Source organism: Amphibalanus amphitrite, unplaced genomic scaffold (assembly GCF_019059575.1).
Source record: "Amphibalanus amphitrite isolate SeventyFive unplaced genomic scaffold, NRLGWU_Aamphi_draft 001035F_arrow, whole genome shotgun sequence".
In the NCBI taxonomy this organism is placed as follows: Eukaryota; Metazoa; Arthropoda; class Thecostraca; order Balanomorpha; family Balanidae; genus Amphibalanus; species Amphibalanus amphitrite.
Genome location: NW_024882529.1, coordinates 213,839 through 229,528, shown reverse-complemented (window position 1 = coordinate 229,528; position 15,690 = coordinate 213,839). Strand labels below are relative to the sequence as shown.

The window sequence follows — 15,690 nt, the reverse complement described above, 5'->3', positions numbered from 1 at the left end:
CCATCAACCTTTCAGTCAAAGAGCCATTTGAAGATTAATTATATAGTTATGTAAGGGAAATAAAACAACATACAGCACTCAGTACATACAGCACTTGTGGCGGCCTATAGTTGACACTGACCCGCCCCGAACTATGATTCACTGGCGTTTCCTCCGAGTAACTGTCTACTAACACGTGATGAACGGCGAAAACAGTGGGTCGCGGGAAACAAAAACAAGCTATTTTTCAACATCCGCATTCCTTGGAGAACAGAAAATTGATAAGTAAGTGGGACATTGCATGGTACAATATGGCAATATTGATACGAATGGCTAAATTTAAGGCACCGAGGCAAGATTATCAATCGATGATGAAGGTTTGCCATCTCCACGGTGACTGACATAGGGTTAGGGTGCTATGAGAAGGAATTAGCACTGCAGTGAGGAGCGATTCGCTCAACAGTTCATTGCCTAAGCGCCACATTACGCATTGATACTAGCTCATCGAAATGTAAAAATTATATGATTCGAAATACCGGTGTTTTACTGGTGACAGGGCGGGCCCACTAATGCGTTGCGTCTTTTGCTGTCTTCAGCACGCAACATCTCTTTTATTCAGCCATCGTCTCCGCATTTCTATCTGGAGCTGAAGTTTCACGCACCTGTCGAGACGGGCCAATTTTTGCCTCCGCCGGTCTCCGTGCAACACGAGCAGCAATTTTCCCACGGAAGAGCGTCAACATCTAGACGAAGGGTAAATTCTACGAAAGACTTACGCTTGAATTTCTGGAAGAGGTGAAAAGATAAAAGTGAAATAAAATGAGATAATAAACCAGGAACAAAATAGATCAAATAAATGACAGACCGGGCTTACAAATTAAAATTATAGCTTGTAAATAATTACACTCCACACTAAACAGGCACGCATCTTTACCCTGCTTACTCCATCCCCAGCTTTACAACAACAAGCAAAATCCACCAGAGAAGTTTGGGCTGGACTCCCGTGCGGTTTGCTCTGCTAAAGCGCCTGTCACTCGCTACGAACACGGACAATTGGCACGATATGTCACACTGTCAGGTCAACAATACAAAAAGGAGCCACTCCTGCGAGTCGTTTTCGAATGGTGTCAAGCTGGCATCCGGCCATCCTCCCTGACGGTGGAACGCGAGTGAAACCGGATATATGTGTCGACAACTGCCGCTGGCCTCTTTCAACAGAGACTGGATGGCAAGGACAGGAATTGGTTTGAGTAGGTCATGACAAAATCCACTCAAACTCATGCATTTATCATCTCACGTCGTACACCAATGCGACTTACTTCCCGTCGTGACAGGGATCACAAATGAAGTGAGTTGTGGCACTGGTAAATATCACATCACACCTGACAACTCAGCAATTTCCACAGCAAACTAAGAGACGACAATACAGCGCCTTGCAGTGTCGCTAAAAGAGCATCACAAAAGAAGAATCAGTCAGAAGTAGACGTTCTGTTGAATTTGTATTAGTTCTAGTGTAAGGCTACTGGTTACATCAACTTTTTTGCTAATTGCGCGAAACACAGGCAACTTCATTTCAAACTGTTTTGATGCATTCCTACTTATCAAATTCACAAACCACACTCAATCAGAGCTGATATGCTTTGATGTAACTATTGAAAAAAATAATAATTGTTCAAAGCATTGCCAGGACATAACCCTATCAGAGAGGAGCTTAGACACATCACAAACCTTACCGAACCCGACCTTTGAACAACACTAGGATTGTGGGATTAGCATCAGCATCAGTCCTTTGGACTGTAAAATCTGCGGGATAATAAGTACTCTGCTACTTCTCCCCGGCCCTGTCTGGTTGTGTCCACTCCGGTCCCATTTCCGGCGGCTGTCCGGTAGCCGCCGGCGGCCTCGGTCGCGCACGCCGACGGTCACCTGTTGCGCCTCCTCCGCCGGCCGATCCCGGGCGCAGTCGGCTGGTCATCGCTGCCGACGGCACACCCCGTCGACGTCGCTCCGTGCAGGCTCGCCTCCCAAACACCGGTCGTGTTTATTTTATCTCTGCACGCTCGGCGGCGGGCGCGCACCGCGCTCGAGGATCATCCGGTGGTGTCTCGTCTCTGCTGTGGCGGTCAGTCTACCGAGATAGTCGACCGCGACGACCTCACGTCGGCAGCGACTGTCCCGGCTCCGAGGAGACGGCTCACCGTAGCCATGGAGGTAAACCAGTCCGTGTTGCGGGAGGCGTTCAAAGACTACACCTGCCGCGATGGAGACGTGGTCTTCGAGCGCGGCAACGGCTCCCTTATCTGCTGGGACATGAACGCTTCGGCAGCTCTGCGTGTGCCTCCGCCGCGCGCGCTCAACGTCTCCGACTACACCCCTTTGGCGTACGCCCTGCCGCTGTACGGCTACGTGATGCCCTTCCTGCTGGTGGTTACCATCATCGCCAACACGCTGATCGTCGTCGTCATGAACCGGAGACACATGCGCACGCCCACCAACCTGGTGCTCATGTCCATGGCCATCTCTGATATGCTGACGCTGCTCCTGCCGGCTCCCTGGCTGCTCTACCTGTACACGTTTGGAAACTACAACCGGCCGATGGACTCGGTGTACGCCTGCTACGCCTACGTGACGCTGACGGAGACTCTGCCGTCACTGTTCCACACCAGCAGTATCTGGCTGACTTTGGCTCTGGCCGTACAGCGCTACATCTACGTCTGCCACGCGGCTGTCGCACGCACCTGGTGTACCGGACCGCGCGTGCTGAAGGCGGTCGTCTGGATCTACGTGCTCTCGCTGCTGCATCAGTCGACTCGCTTCTTTGACCGCTCGTTCGTCCTCGAGGAGATCTGGTTCGAAGGCGAGGTGACTTACAGCTGTCGCACAGAAATCCCCCGCTGGATCACCCACGGCATCTCGCAGGACTACTACTTCGGCTTCTACTTCGGCTTCCGGGTACTGTTTGTGCACATGTTGCCGTGCATCTCCTTGGTAGTGTTCAACATCCTTCTGTTCCGCACCTTACAAGAGGCGCAGGCCAAGCGCGAAATGCTCTTCCGTGACAGCACAAACAAGGGGAAGCGAGAGTGTAAGCGAGCGATGGACTCAAACTGCACCACCATGATGCTGATTGTGGTGGTGAGCGTGTTCCTGATCGTGGAGATCCCGCTCGCCGTGGTCACCTGTCTCCACATCCTCGAGAACCTCATCGAGAACGCCAAGATCCTCGACTACGACGTCAGTAAGGCGCTGGTGGTCATCATCAACTTCATCATCAGCTTGTCGTACCCCATCAACTTCGCCATCTACTGCGGCATGTCGCGCCAGTTCCGGGAGACGTTCCGCGACCTCTTCATCGCCGGGAAGACGACGCAGTTCAGCTTGACGGGCAGCAGCCGCTTCTCTACCGTTAACGGGCCCCGCACACGCACAGAGACAGTGCTCTAGAGCGGCTCAGCGCGTCAGCTTAGGTGAGTTCCGCTCCTCGAAGTGTTGCACGATTTTGTCTGGCCCCGCACGCTTATTCAGAGGTTTTGTAGAAGCTCATTTATGGCTGCCAGTGTGGTCTACTTTGGCACGAATTTACAACAAGTACTGAACCGTGTGCTGTTGCTGAGGTAACTGAACGAAGTTGGTTGAGTGTTTCTGCTTGGTGTACTTTGCACCAATTAGGAAGTTTCGTTAATTGCCTTTCACGGGTCATACTGGCACGCGTTTTGTTTTCTTCACCGTGAGTTAACTATCTATACTTAAGCTATATGTTATAGAATTTATAGACCTAACTCTAGCTCGACTGGACAAACTTTGATACAAGACGGCCTTGTATAGTGTGAGGCATAATGCACAACGTAAACATAAGAGAAGGAAGAATTGTGATGGTATCGTAGTATTGAACTGCACAAACGCAAAGTTCGGCATTATTAATTTCCAATGCAAGCCCCGTGTAGCAGGCATCTTCTAAAAGAGGTCTTGAACTCGCGACACCAAAAGGCTTTCAGCGTTGCAGGCTCTAGCAAAACTTGCGCTCTGAGGTAACAGTAAAAGTGTGCTCGAGTATTAAAGCAAAATAATTAACTAGCTCACCGCCACCGAAGTACAAACAGTGCTGTTTTTACCTTGCGATAAAAAATAAAGAACTTATAGCCGTTTTCACGACAGGCTATCCGGCGAGTGCACCTAATTTGACCAAAGCTGCACCTAATCTCTTTTACAGCAAATATCTTTATTTTATTAATTTATTTTAGTGTTTTAATCGATGGTGCTCTCTGATAATATGACAAGGCATGCACATAAGCAATTAGTACAACCCTAGCTGATAGCTACTCAGAGACACACTGAACCTAAGTTCACCAAATCTGCACCTAATCTCTTTTACAGCAAATATCTTTATTTTATGAACTTATTTCAGGGTTTTAATCGATGATGCTCTCTGATAATATGACAAAGCAGGCATACAAGCAGTTAGTGCAACCCTAGCTGATAGCTGCTAAGAGACACACTGAACCTAATTTGACCAAATCTGCACCTTATCTGCACCAGATGTGCACCAAATGTGTACCAGATGGCCGTCGTGAAAACGGCTAATATTAACCTTGGGTTGTGCGATACACAAATGTAGTAAAGCGTATTTGAACCTGCAATTTACCTAGCAGGAACATTGCAACAACAGCCTTTTTAATGCCAGCTGCTGACACTTTGGAGCGTGTGACAGCACCAAGTTGACACGCGCTGGCAGTGTTGTGTGTGATATCCAAAAGTGCACCATGGCCGCACCAGTGTTTGTCGAGCTTTCCAGTGCAGGCTATCGATTGCCGGTCGTCCGGTGGTCGTGAGATTGCGCCTCTTTCCGTTAGTGGGCCGAATGATCGCGACAAGCCGCAAACAAGGCCCCGGCAACGGTTACATGTGGCCCACTGTCGGCACAGAACCGCCGCCAATCTGGCGAGTGCGGGACAACAGCGGATTTAGAGATCAATGAAATGAGGGGCTCACGTGAACGTGGTCTGTACTAAAACTGGACGATTCAGATCATCGTATTTTACTGTCTGGCAGTAATCAATACATTTGGCCAGGGCAGGTCTCTGTGGCATCCTCGGTACACATAAATTTGATGACGTGGTTCAATAGATGTAAATTATTTCCATATAAATGATTCTAATTATTTAAGAACACACCACATACACTGGGCATCTTAAAGAAACCAGCTTCACAACGTCGAGGGATGGATACAACTTTCAGTTCTTCTCAGAGGAGGTAAAATTGATTTAGCGAAAAGTTTTTAGACACACTCGTGGTGTTGACAGTCACCAGCTGCCGACAGCTCCCATTTATTAGTCCCATTTATTAGCCTCATTGTAAGAGCTCGGGAACCGAAGCAGTCAATTACAGCGCCAATGCTAAAAAAGAGAGCAGAAAGAGCATCAATCACTGGTGAAAATCAGCGCTAAAACGCTGAAATAAAGGTAAATAACAGCTGACAATTCTTTTTCCTTATTACGTTTTTCTTTTAAAGAAATGCTTGAATATCCATGCCACCTTAAACGTTTCGCTTGTTGACTAAAAACTGAGATGAGCTCTGTATTTTTCTGCTACTCATGTCACATGTGTAATTTCGTTTCTTCAATTCAGCTTACATTTCATGAGACGATTTGAGCGTGTCTTTAAACGTTTTACGTATGGATACAGTGATCTCGATGAAAGCACGCTATCGTAACAGTTTTAGCTTTGTGACAGTTTTCATAGCGCTGACTTTGAGTACTGAGCAATTTATCATTTGATACAACCATAACCTAAAATACACACACATGATCCAATTGTGATACTAAGGAATGGCAGCCTTTAGCCTAGTGATAAATTGTTTCGCATTTTGTTCGCATGCATAAGCTCACACGATGACTCCGACAAAGGCCCGTCCTCTCCAGCTGTTGGCCGCCGCCACCATTAGCTGCTCCGTCTGACGGAGGTGACGGGGCGAGGCGGTGTTTTGGCCTCTGGCACGCACCGCGTCCGCCCGTGTCACCTCCCGTCAGCCGCGATCTCAGCGGGGAGGGACGCGCCGCCCGCTCGCCAGTTACCTCCTCTTGTCTGTCAGTGTGTCAGTCTGTCAGCGCTGGCTGTCAGTGTGTCAGTCTGTCAGCCCGGATTTCAGTGTGTCAGTCTGTCTGTACTGACACAGCCGACGGTGGGACCCGGCTCTAATTGGACAGAAATGACGAGGGAAACGAGTCCGAGCCGACAGACGTATTTTGATAAACGCGGACTGGGTGACCGGCGAACCCATCGGCTTTGAGCTCGTCTATTCATTCGAGTAGTTATATGCGGTTTACAGGTGGTAAGCAGTGCGGTGCATGTGACCCGGACCCAGTGTTTGGCGGCCGCTCTTTAAAGCTGACGTTTCCGGGTGCCGCCGCCGCTCGGTGCCAGCCGCCCCACCCATCAATCCCCGTCAGTACCGGCCGCATATTCATGACACGCGCCACGTAATGGATACGGAGCCAAAAGTGTTTGCGCCGTCAGCGATAGGCATGTTACATTAACCGAGTCTCGCCGGGATTTTACGAGAATTTTAGGAATACTAGCTCGTGCCTGGCATGTATTTTACTTTTTTATTTTGTTATATGGGGTATATTTTTCCAAATTCCAACGTTCCAAAAACCATGCATTGGAGGCTTTATTATGTAGCAAATAAATTATTGCATTCCCTCTGTTGTTGATGGGACATCCAACTAAAAGCCTTCCTCGATGCACTCGGCAAAGCCTTCTCAATCCTATTACTGTTTGCAGATAACAAGGCAACTCTTTCAATCACTTTGCTTCTTATACCGTTCACTTTAGAAAAAAATAAGATTAGAGCCAATGTCATTTTGGGCCACACGGAGCCTCCATTTGGCGCAGGGAAACAAATATAAAGCTCTGGGACAGCATCACAATTTTTTTTTTCAGTAACACAAATAATATGCAAAGCAAAATGTCCAGTTGGTAAGGCCCAGTGCTAGGGCCGTTTTGAGCTTCAAACCGTATGACTCCGTGAAATATTTCGTGCGTATACACTATGCATAGTGGGCAAAGTTACCACTATGCGTCTTTTATAAATAAGAATCTTGTTTCCTTTACCGAGAAGCAGTATAATGAGCGCTGGCGCGGTTATTTATGCTGGCTTAGCCTATCTCAGGCGTGGGCGAGGTCGTGAAAGTTCGACAGCCGAACGAACGGGTCCGTTCGTTCGGCGCCATTTCGCCTCAAATAGTGAAACGTGTTGCTCCGATCGGAAATAGCGCCTCTGAATAGCAGAGCTATAGGCATAGCATCAGTTATGGCCAAACGAAAGGCCTTTTAGAGGGTTGGTAAAACGTCAAGTTACAGCAAGAAAACACATGTCAGCCGAACGATATAATAACTTATTGGTAAATGAGTACACTTTCTAGCATACATCAAACAGGACACGATAAAAACAACTTTTGGCAAAACTTCTGTTGTATTCTTATGTATATGACATCAATGTCAAAGGTAATCACACATTGTCAAATGACATTTGGTTTCAGTTTCGTGTCTATGTTGGGTGTGGAAAAGCTCCGCTGTGTAAAGATGAATGTCGACGGGAGCTGAGCACACAAACCTATAAATGTCATCGGCCGGCGTCCAGTATTCACCCGGCTCTGTAGACGTTTGTGTGTGCACACCCGCTATCGCGGCATGGGCCGAACAGCGCGCTGAAAGATTACTCGCCACTGTTGAAACGGCAAACATCCGTCTTCATAGGCCATCAAAGACGATGTTGTGTGGCCGTCTACATCACGAGTCAATCGTCTGTGGTCTTCTGTTCAGGTTCAGGCCCAAAATAGGCGCCACAAAACCATTTCATTAGTGATTTGGCTCATATTGCAACTGAATATCCGGGTGCTGTAAAAGAGTAAAATTGTAGAACGAAGAAAATCGTTAAAGGTTTGTAGAACACTAAGGACGTGACATGTTCAATTCGATCTATTGGCAATTATGTAAATTTACCGCCCGAGGAGCTAATGATATTTGACAAGTAATAGCCCATAAACGATTAACTTCATGAATTAAATTGCGCCCCACTAAGTAATATGCGATTTCAAGTCGGAACGATCAGATATTATGCTGGTCAATAAACTATCAACAGACAACTTAAGGCACTTCGAAGCATCTCAGGAACGCACAAACTTGGCCAGTATGCACGTCAAAAGACCCAATTACAACCTCGGAGCGCATCCATGACGTCATAAATTCCCCATCAGAATGTTGTCCCTCCGCGGGGCGAATCATCTGCGGCGCAGAAAGAGGCAATCAAGCCAGCGACTGAGCTGCGGCAGTCGCGAATTGTCCGGAGCCGCTGCGGCGTCCCGCTGGAATGCCTGCCCCCTGCGGACTGACCAGGTCACCCCCCCCCCTGCGCCCCCCTACAGACGGTCTCATCAGGAGGGCGTCATCGGCTGGTCGGTAGCCTGGGCAGCGCCGCACCGTAATTGTGTTTGTGGAGCTCGGCTGCTACGGAGGTGCCGACACATAGACGCAGGGCATTCCACTGCTCTAACTTGTAATGCATTGATTCAGGCGCTCAATTACACAGCACACAGATGTGTTATTTACCTAGGACGCAAATGGAAATGCTGAGGTGTCTGTGTTTTCCATCAGTTTCCTTGTTTCGGATCACAAGGTTTTTTACCAACATGATTCAAGGGTGTAATGAACATTTAGCGCTGTGTGGCAATAAGACACTTATTACTCTGCTCGAGAAAAAAACAACATTTGAATCCTTTATTCGCTCGGCGATGACAGTTTTGCAGAAAATTGCGGGGAGTTTGTCACGCTAGTGAGCAGTGACACAGATTGGACGTTTCGCACTGGCCGCTTCACATCATATCCTCTGACCTTGCCCAGGGCTGGCGTGCTACATTGTTCATATACAGTTCACCGAGGCATGGTTCTTTCTGACACTGCAATACTGACGATGCGACAGCACTTCACAACAACAGCTGGCTGGCCAGGCAGCTGGAATACTCATTCAAGTCCATCACAGCAGAAAGGAAACTTCCCAGTGACTCTACTTGACAGAGTTCATCAAAAGAAATGTAAACAGCAGCGGTCGCGGCGGCTGGGGAAAGCGGGCGAGAGCACGTGACACCATATGCTCCCAGAGAGACAAATGTCTCCTGAGACAGCACCAGACAGGGCCATTTGTCTTCTGGATCTTAGCACATCCTCTCACACCAAATGAGATACCACTTCAATTGTGACCGCTTCATTATAGCCGGATATTGTGAACTCGAGCGACGTCACTTGGGAATAACAAGAAGCCGGCAAGCGGCTTTACAAATGCTAATGAGAGTAAATGTTTCATTATGCTGCGATTGAAGACAGCTTGCGTTTTACAATTTAGTGGTAGCTACATATATTCCAAAATGAGTATGTAAGAGTTACACTCACGTTTATGTGTCTGATTTTTAAAAAATGAGAAGCCGTAAATGTGCATCAACAGCGAGCTCCATCCAGCGGCATTCGGTTACGGCCCCACGTTTTCGTTTCTATTGGATTAATGCAAATGTAACATAAGTGAAACTATTGACTACTAGTATGATATGATGATATTAGTAAAAACAACGTTATTATAATATGTTCAGTATATTACCATTTCCATCTTATCTTGTCCATAATTTGTAAACATTACTCGTTGGCTACATAGGTTTCGCAATAGTGGCACTGACAGTGCCTAAGTGGGTACTCTCATCAGGTAATGTAAACTGAAGTGTTTGGTGTCGAAAATGTCTACGTTTATATTATCCAAGACTTATTAACACGCAAATTCTATGAGAAGAGGGTACATGTAATGCCATTCACTTAGTGAGATGTAGGTAGATAGCCATAATGCAATGCTTGCCAACCGACTGAGATGTCGATCGGATAAGGTCAGCAAAGGCAAACGATTTGATGCGGTATTTGGGTACACGCACACAAATCCATTTGCGAACTAAACACAATTGTGATTTCTCTTCAAAACCACTCCACGGAGCATTTACAATCTCTATTCTATCCAGAAACTTACGGTTCCTAAGGCAGTGTTCGCTGCGTTGTTTTCCGGCGGGAGAGCCCAGCCCATAGATGGCAGCACTGTTCCACGCCTGAAAGCATACTGTGCCGCAAGACTCCTGTACAGAACTGCGCTGCCGACTCACGCTAATGGCGCACAATGACGCCCGCACAAATGGCCGAGGAGAGAACGAAAGAAGAGGAGAGGGAAAGAAGAGAGAGAGAGAGAGAGAGAGAGAGAGAGAGAGAGAGAGAGAGAGAGAGAGAGAGAGAGAGAGAGAGAGAGAGAGAGAGAGAGAGAGAGAGAGAGAGAGAGAGAGAGAGAGAGAGAGAGAGAGAGAGAGAGAGAGAGAGACAAACAGACAGACAGACAGACAGACAGACAGAGACAGAGACAGAGACAGAGACAGAGACAGAGACAGAGAGGAGAGAAGGAGAGTCGTCCTCTCTCAGAATCCCCGCTCCCGTGTGGCGCTCTGGCCGCGCTGGCGGCAATCGGCGGTGTATGACGGCGCCATCGACCATCTTAATCTGACCGGGGACGGCGGAAGCGGCGCCGAGTGGCCCCGGGGGCATGATCGGCTGGGGCGCCGGGTCAGCCGCCGCCGGTGCCAGGGGCTGATGTATGCGCGGCTCCCGCTGAGCGCGTGTCCCGGACCGGACCGATGGCCGCGGCCGCAGAGGGAGCCGCGTGATGTACACTGCCTGGTTGAGATTGATAGGGCGGCGGAGGAGTGCACGGTGCCACACCTCTGGGATCCCGTGGTTGATTGGTGGGTGATTGCGGGAAACGAATAGCTACATGGGGAGAGGGAGCCAAAGGTCAGTGCCGTCTAGGAATAGCCGCCGTATTCTTAGAAAGTGCATTGGTGTGTTTATGTTTTTCGCCATGTTATTTTATTTAAAATTGCAGTGCAAGTGAACAAAAAATAGCTGGGGGGGGGGGTGGCCAACGGCAGGATACTGTAGATTTTCTTAGAAAAAAATAGATGCACGCAGGAAAGCACAGTACCTAATACTCATGAATGCATATCGCTGTGTGAGCTCATATAGGTATGCAAATTCGGAAAATGTATGGTGCAACAAAACCAGGTGGGAGATCTTAAGCTGATCAGAGTCCCTTTAACACCTGCCCATTTTTATCGTTCTCTGGTGCTTTAATGATGAAGTTTGATTAATTGATTTTCCGAGGCAAGCATTTGACTTTTTCAAAGTTGTGGAATTCCGCGATTACGACGAATGCCGTTTTGTCTGTGCACCATCAAAGTAAGTCTGCCTCTCGTTACCTACATTCTTGGTATTTCTTGCCCCCCAACTGACTTATATAACCACTGCTCGAAAGACATGCAGCAGCCCCGCTCTTCTACCGGGTAGTAGGGCCCAGACCAGTGCGCAGCTCGTTATAAAGAACAAAGCCTTGATTTGACACGCCATTTTGACTCTGTCTGAAGCATATTCAGGAGAATCACCGCAGTTAGGCAGGGGACTGGGGAATGATGTATCTGTAAGCCGAAGCAGAAAATATTTTTCATAATTGCCTTGCGTTTTGGATTGAAATGAAAGAAAAATAATTTTCAAAGTCCTGGAGAAAATCTACAAAAAAAAACGTCAGCTTTGATATATATTTTCTGAATTAATTTCATTGATGTGCTGTCATGTCATCGAAACAACCTTGAACCTTCCACCTTGGCGTTCTTGTTTGCTGTCGGTAAGATGTCATGAATAAGGCTTCAGTTAATAACAATGCCAATTTGCAGTCATTATAAAGCGACGTAGTAACTAGCACGGGATACTGGCGCAGTGTGAAACAATCTCCTCTCGCAGCTTCCGTAACCTAATGTCGCCAACCTGTCCAATCGAATTGCCGTCATACTTATTCGTACATTTTCAGTAGTTACATTATATCACTTATGCATTTTCAGTAGTTACTTATGATTCAACAATGCACCTAGGGCAAATAAAAATAACAAAGAAGTATGATTGTGTGGGTGAAATCGAAATGCAACTTCTGTATACTCGAATGCAGACAAAGTCCGAAAGTATTTCTAAATGTTTGCAGATCAGTCACTCCGATAACAGAGCACTTTGGGAGCCATTAAGTACAACAATAGGACCATCTTCACATCAGCAGTATTGCCGCTTTTAGCGGCCGCTCACATTTAGATTCCACTGAGACGGGGAGAAAAGAACCAGCCTCATCCTTCACCCGTAACGGCAGCGGGGGTGGCGGCGGCGGCGGCGCCTGTACCGTTGACCGCGAACAAACTGTTTATTCAGCCCCCTATCTGACCGCTCGCACTGGCCGTGCGAGAGCTACAATCGATAGTGATGTGCGGTGCGCCTGTGCGGTGTACCACCGGCTGCCCGGCCCGGCCCGGCCCCAATATCGACCCATGACACAGACGTCAACGCGCTGGTGACCCGGCGGCCGACCCGGCCCCGCGCCGGTAGCCGCCCAGGCAGGGGTTTCCGCTCAGTGAGCGCGGGACACCTCCCGCTGCCAGCCCCACGCCGCCGCCGCCACCGCCACCGCCGCCGCCCCGACAGGCCCGCCGTCCGCGCCAGAATTGTGACGGCCCATCAGGCGCTGAATGCTACTCCGCTGACGGCAGGAACGCGCGGCTGAGTGACGCGGGCTCAGCCGAGATGAGCTGGGAGAACAAAAATGGAGACAGGGCGGAAAGGAATGGCACAGAATGGCTGGAGACGCTGGTTTGAATAATGACAAGGGCAAACTAAATGTGACCGTTATATTTAATAAAGGGATGGCAGATATGTCTGTTGAAACCGGCTGTCACTGCTGGAATTTCGAGATATGTGCTGCACCTTTGCGAGGATCATTGTTTGCTCAGTAAAATCCCGATCACATAATTACAACTTGTGCCACGACCATCCACTTGTGATGAAGTTTCACCTGTTCGTAATACAGTTATCCTGCCGGTTTCGGTTCAATGGCTTAGCAATTAAAGCCTCGGGCCGTTCCAAACAGATCCAGGACACGCCAATGCTCTCCGGTCAGATAAATCGGCCATGGGACCTGCACTGACGGCACGTCGGTATTTCGCCGCCTATCGCTCCATCACGCATCAGTTGGCCGCGCTGAAGTCTCTTTGGAGTCGGTCTCGGCGAGATTGTGCTGCCGGACGATAACGTTCTCTGAGACGGAGCCTCGCCCCAGTGAACAATGACCAGCCGCGAGGCCTGACGATCGGACTCAATGCCACCGATTGACAGGATCATTGTGCCGCTGCACGGCTGCTGGAAGGAAAGATTCAGCAGATAGCGCGGATGCATGTTGAATACGATCATCTTTACTAGCATGGCTCGCTCATTTTGTGTGTTTGTTTTGTGCTACAGCTCAGTTCTTTCAAAGATCACGGCGCACGCATTCTCGCATTCTCATGCATTCTCAAGGCGCATTGAAATATTATTTGGAATTCTTTAAAGGTTAAATATAAATAACATTTATTTTTCTGCTTTCTTATATTTTATTCGTTAGCTACGCAGTCTTAAGCAGTTCATTGAAATATCTGCTACGTACGTGGTCTGTATATTTCAAAGACAGCAAAGTCATTCTTTAACTGCTTAGACTGGAGCTTAGTAGAACTACAATGTCACCGCACGACACGCAGTAGCCATATCATATCACGTGATGACCTCAGCAATAAAACGGAACGCTTTAGCGACAGTCGGGTAATAAAACATTCAGCCTGTCCTCGGAGGGCTTAGGTCTGACGGCTGCGTTGCGTCACCATTGAAGCAACACGTTACGAGCTCGCCGGCCTATTAGGACATGTCAGCGGACCGGTGGTCGGGCACGCAATGGTGACGAACTGGCACGCGAAGGGCAGTCCACTCGATATCCAGCACAAGCCGAGCAGTCAGACTCGAATCCTGACTAGATCTGGGACGTCATAGATTTCTTAATCGTAGGCGACAACAGTAAAACGCTTTGAGAAGCTTACAACTTCGGTATATTTCTTCGAACGAGAAGTTATGACTAAAGTCAAGCTCACTCTGCTTCGCGTCCTTGAGGCTGCAGACTGCAGGGAGCATACTTAAAAACAATGCAAACATTGCGGACTGTCAGATATCTGTCACACAGATGAACGAATGTCATAGGGAAAGCGATGTCGGAAATATTTTATGCACGCTTCAAATTAGCCCCTCGCCCGTCATCGCAAAAAACAGCATACAAAGCTAACAACATTTTCTTTTTGCAGGCAATAGCGCGTGCAGCGACGAAGGAACATCTGCTGCGGAGGCGGGCCGGAAGCGCGCCGGAAGGAGCTCGCCATGGCCGCGAGTCCCGTGTCCGCCATCGCCGTCATCCGCCGACGTCCGCTTCCGGTAACAAATCACCCCAGGGGGCATTCGACGTCATCAGCGACGAGTTCGCCGCCGTGTCCGCGCCGAGTTCGTCACTGATGACGGGACGCCGCGGTACGCACCTTGTGCATGCTGGACACACGACCGCGGCGGCGGCGCGGCGTGCGTTCAGAACAACACGTCACCTTAGCGACAACGGCTGTCGACGAGGGGCGCCAGAGATGAGACTTTACGGATGCGTGCGTTTTGTGCGCTGACCGAAGTGAAAACGCGTGTCGGTGAGACGGGCCAAGAGGGAACAGCGGTGCAGAGCCGGCAGAGTGTCGCAAACAGTTAGCGTCCTTTGAAGCTTACCGAGCGCGCGGGTGAGCGTTGTTTGTCGAGGGCGAGAGAGCAACTGTTGCTAACGACGCTAGAAGGGATTGCAAAGAACTCGATAGCATTTCCAACGCGGCTGTTAAATGTCATAGATATAGCATGCTTCGTGAAGGTTATGATCTATTTAGGGTTATTTATTCTGCTAATAGTTATGAATCACCCTGCCACTTAATTTAACATGTCAGGTCTTTTGATCTTGCTTAACTACGTCACTATATCTTGGTACTTAAAATTAACCTATCTCCAGTTCCCAGCAAATCCATTTACCTTCCTATCCTCTTGAAACTTTCAGTCATCACCACCACATCATCTCAGCTCCCAGCTGTGACGGCGGTGAGCGGCTCTCAGCAGTCCACGTCGGCGTCTCGTTGGCCACATGCCGTCCCTCCATTGACGCCCCTCAGCTACACCGTCCTCTGGCATTGTGTCGCACCTCCACCGTCTGGTGAGTCTGGCCGGCGGCCCAGAGGGTCCGTCAGTCACCAAAGGAGACGGTCCATCACCGGATCGACCCCATCGCTCCTCCTCGTCACTCACTCTGCCAATTCACCCTGTCCTCCTCCGACTCTCTGTCTCCGGACTTGTTTTTTATCTTACAAGTGGGATTTTTTTGCTGTCATGTCGACCCTTGTTCGATCATCATTTGCAACTCTCTCTTACCGTTTTATCATTTATGCATTTCTGCTCGGATGTAATCTCCCTTTCTTTCCTTTTTCTCTCCATCCTCGTCTCTCTGTCTCTCATTTTCTCTGTCTCTCTGTCTCTGTCTCTGTCGCTCTCTCTCATTCTCTCTCTCTCTCTCTCTCTCTCCTCTCTCTCTCTCTCTCTCTCTCTCTCTCTCTCTCTCTCTCTCTCTCTCTCTCTCTCTCTCTCATCTCTCCCGCTCTCCCTCGCCTCTCTCTCCCCCATCCCTCTCTCCCGGCAGAGAGCGCTGACTCTGCCCGTACCGGCTGCGCCCAA

At 48.9% G+C, this 15,690-nt stretch overlaps 1 protein-coding gene across 1 annotated transcript; it reads left to right on the top strand.

Annotated features, from left to right (window-relative positions):
- The first annotated feature begins 1,964 nt into the window (after positions 1–1,964).
- On the top strand, positions 1,965–15,477 carry LOC122369437 (sex peptide receptor-like). The gene is made up of 2 exons (XM_043344180.1): positions 1,965–3,446; positions 14,247–15,477. Exon 1 carries the CDS (start codon positions 2,185–2,187, stop codon positions 3,421–3,423), a length of 1,239 nt encoding a protein of 412 aa, XP_043200115.1. The 5' UTR covers positions 1,965–2,184; the 3' UTR covers positions 3,424–3,446; positions 14,247–15,477.
- Positions 15,478–15,690: the final 213 nt, after the last annotated feature.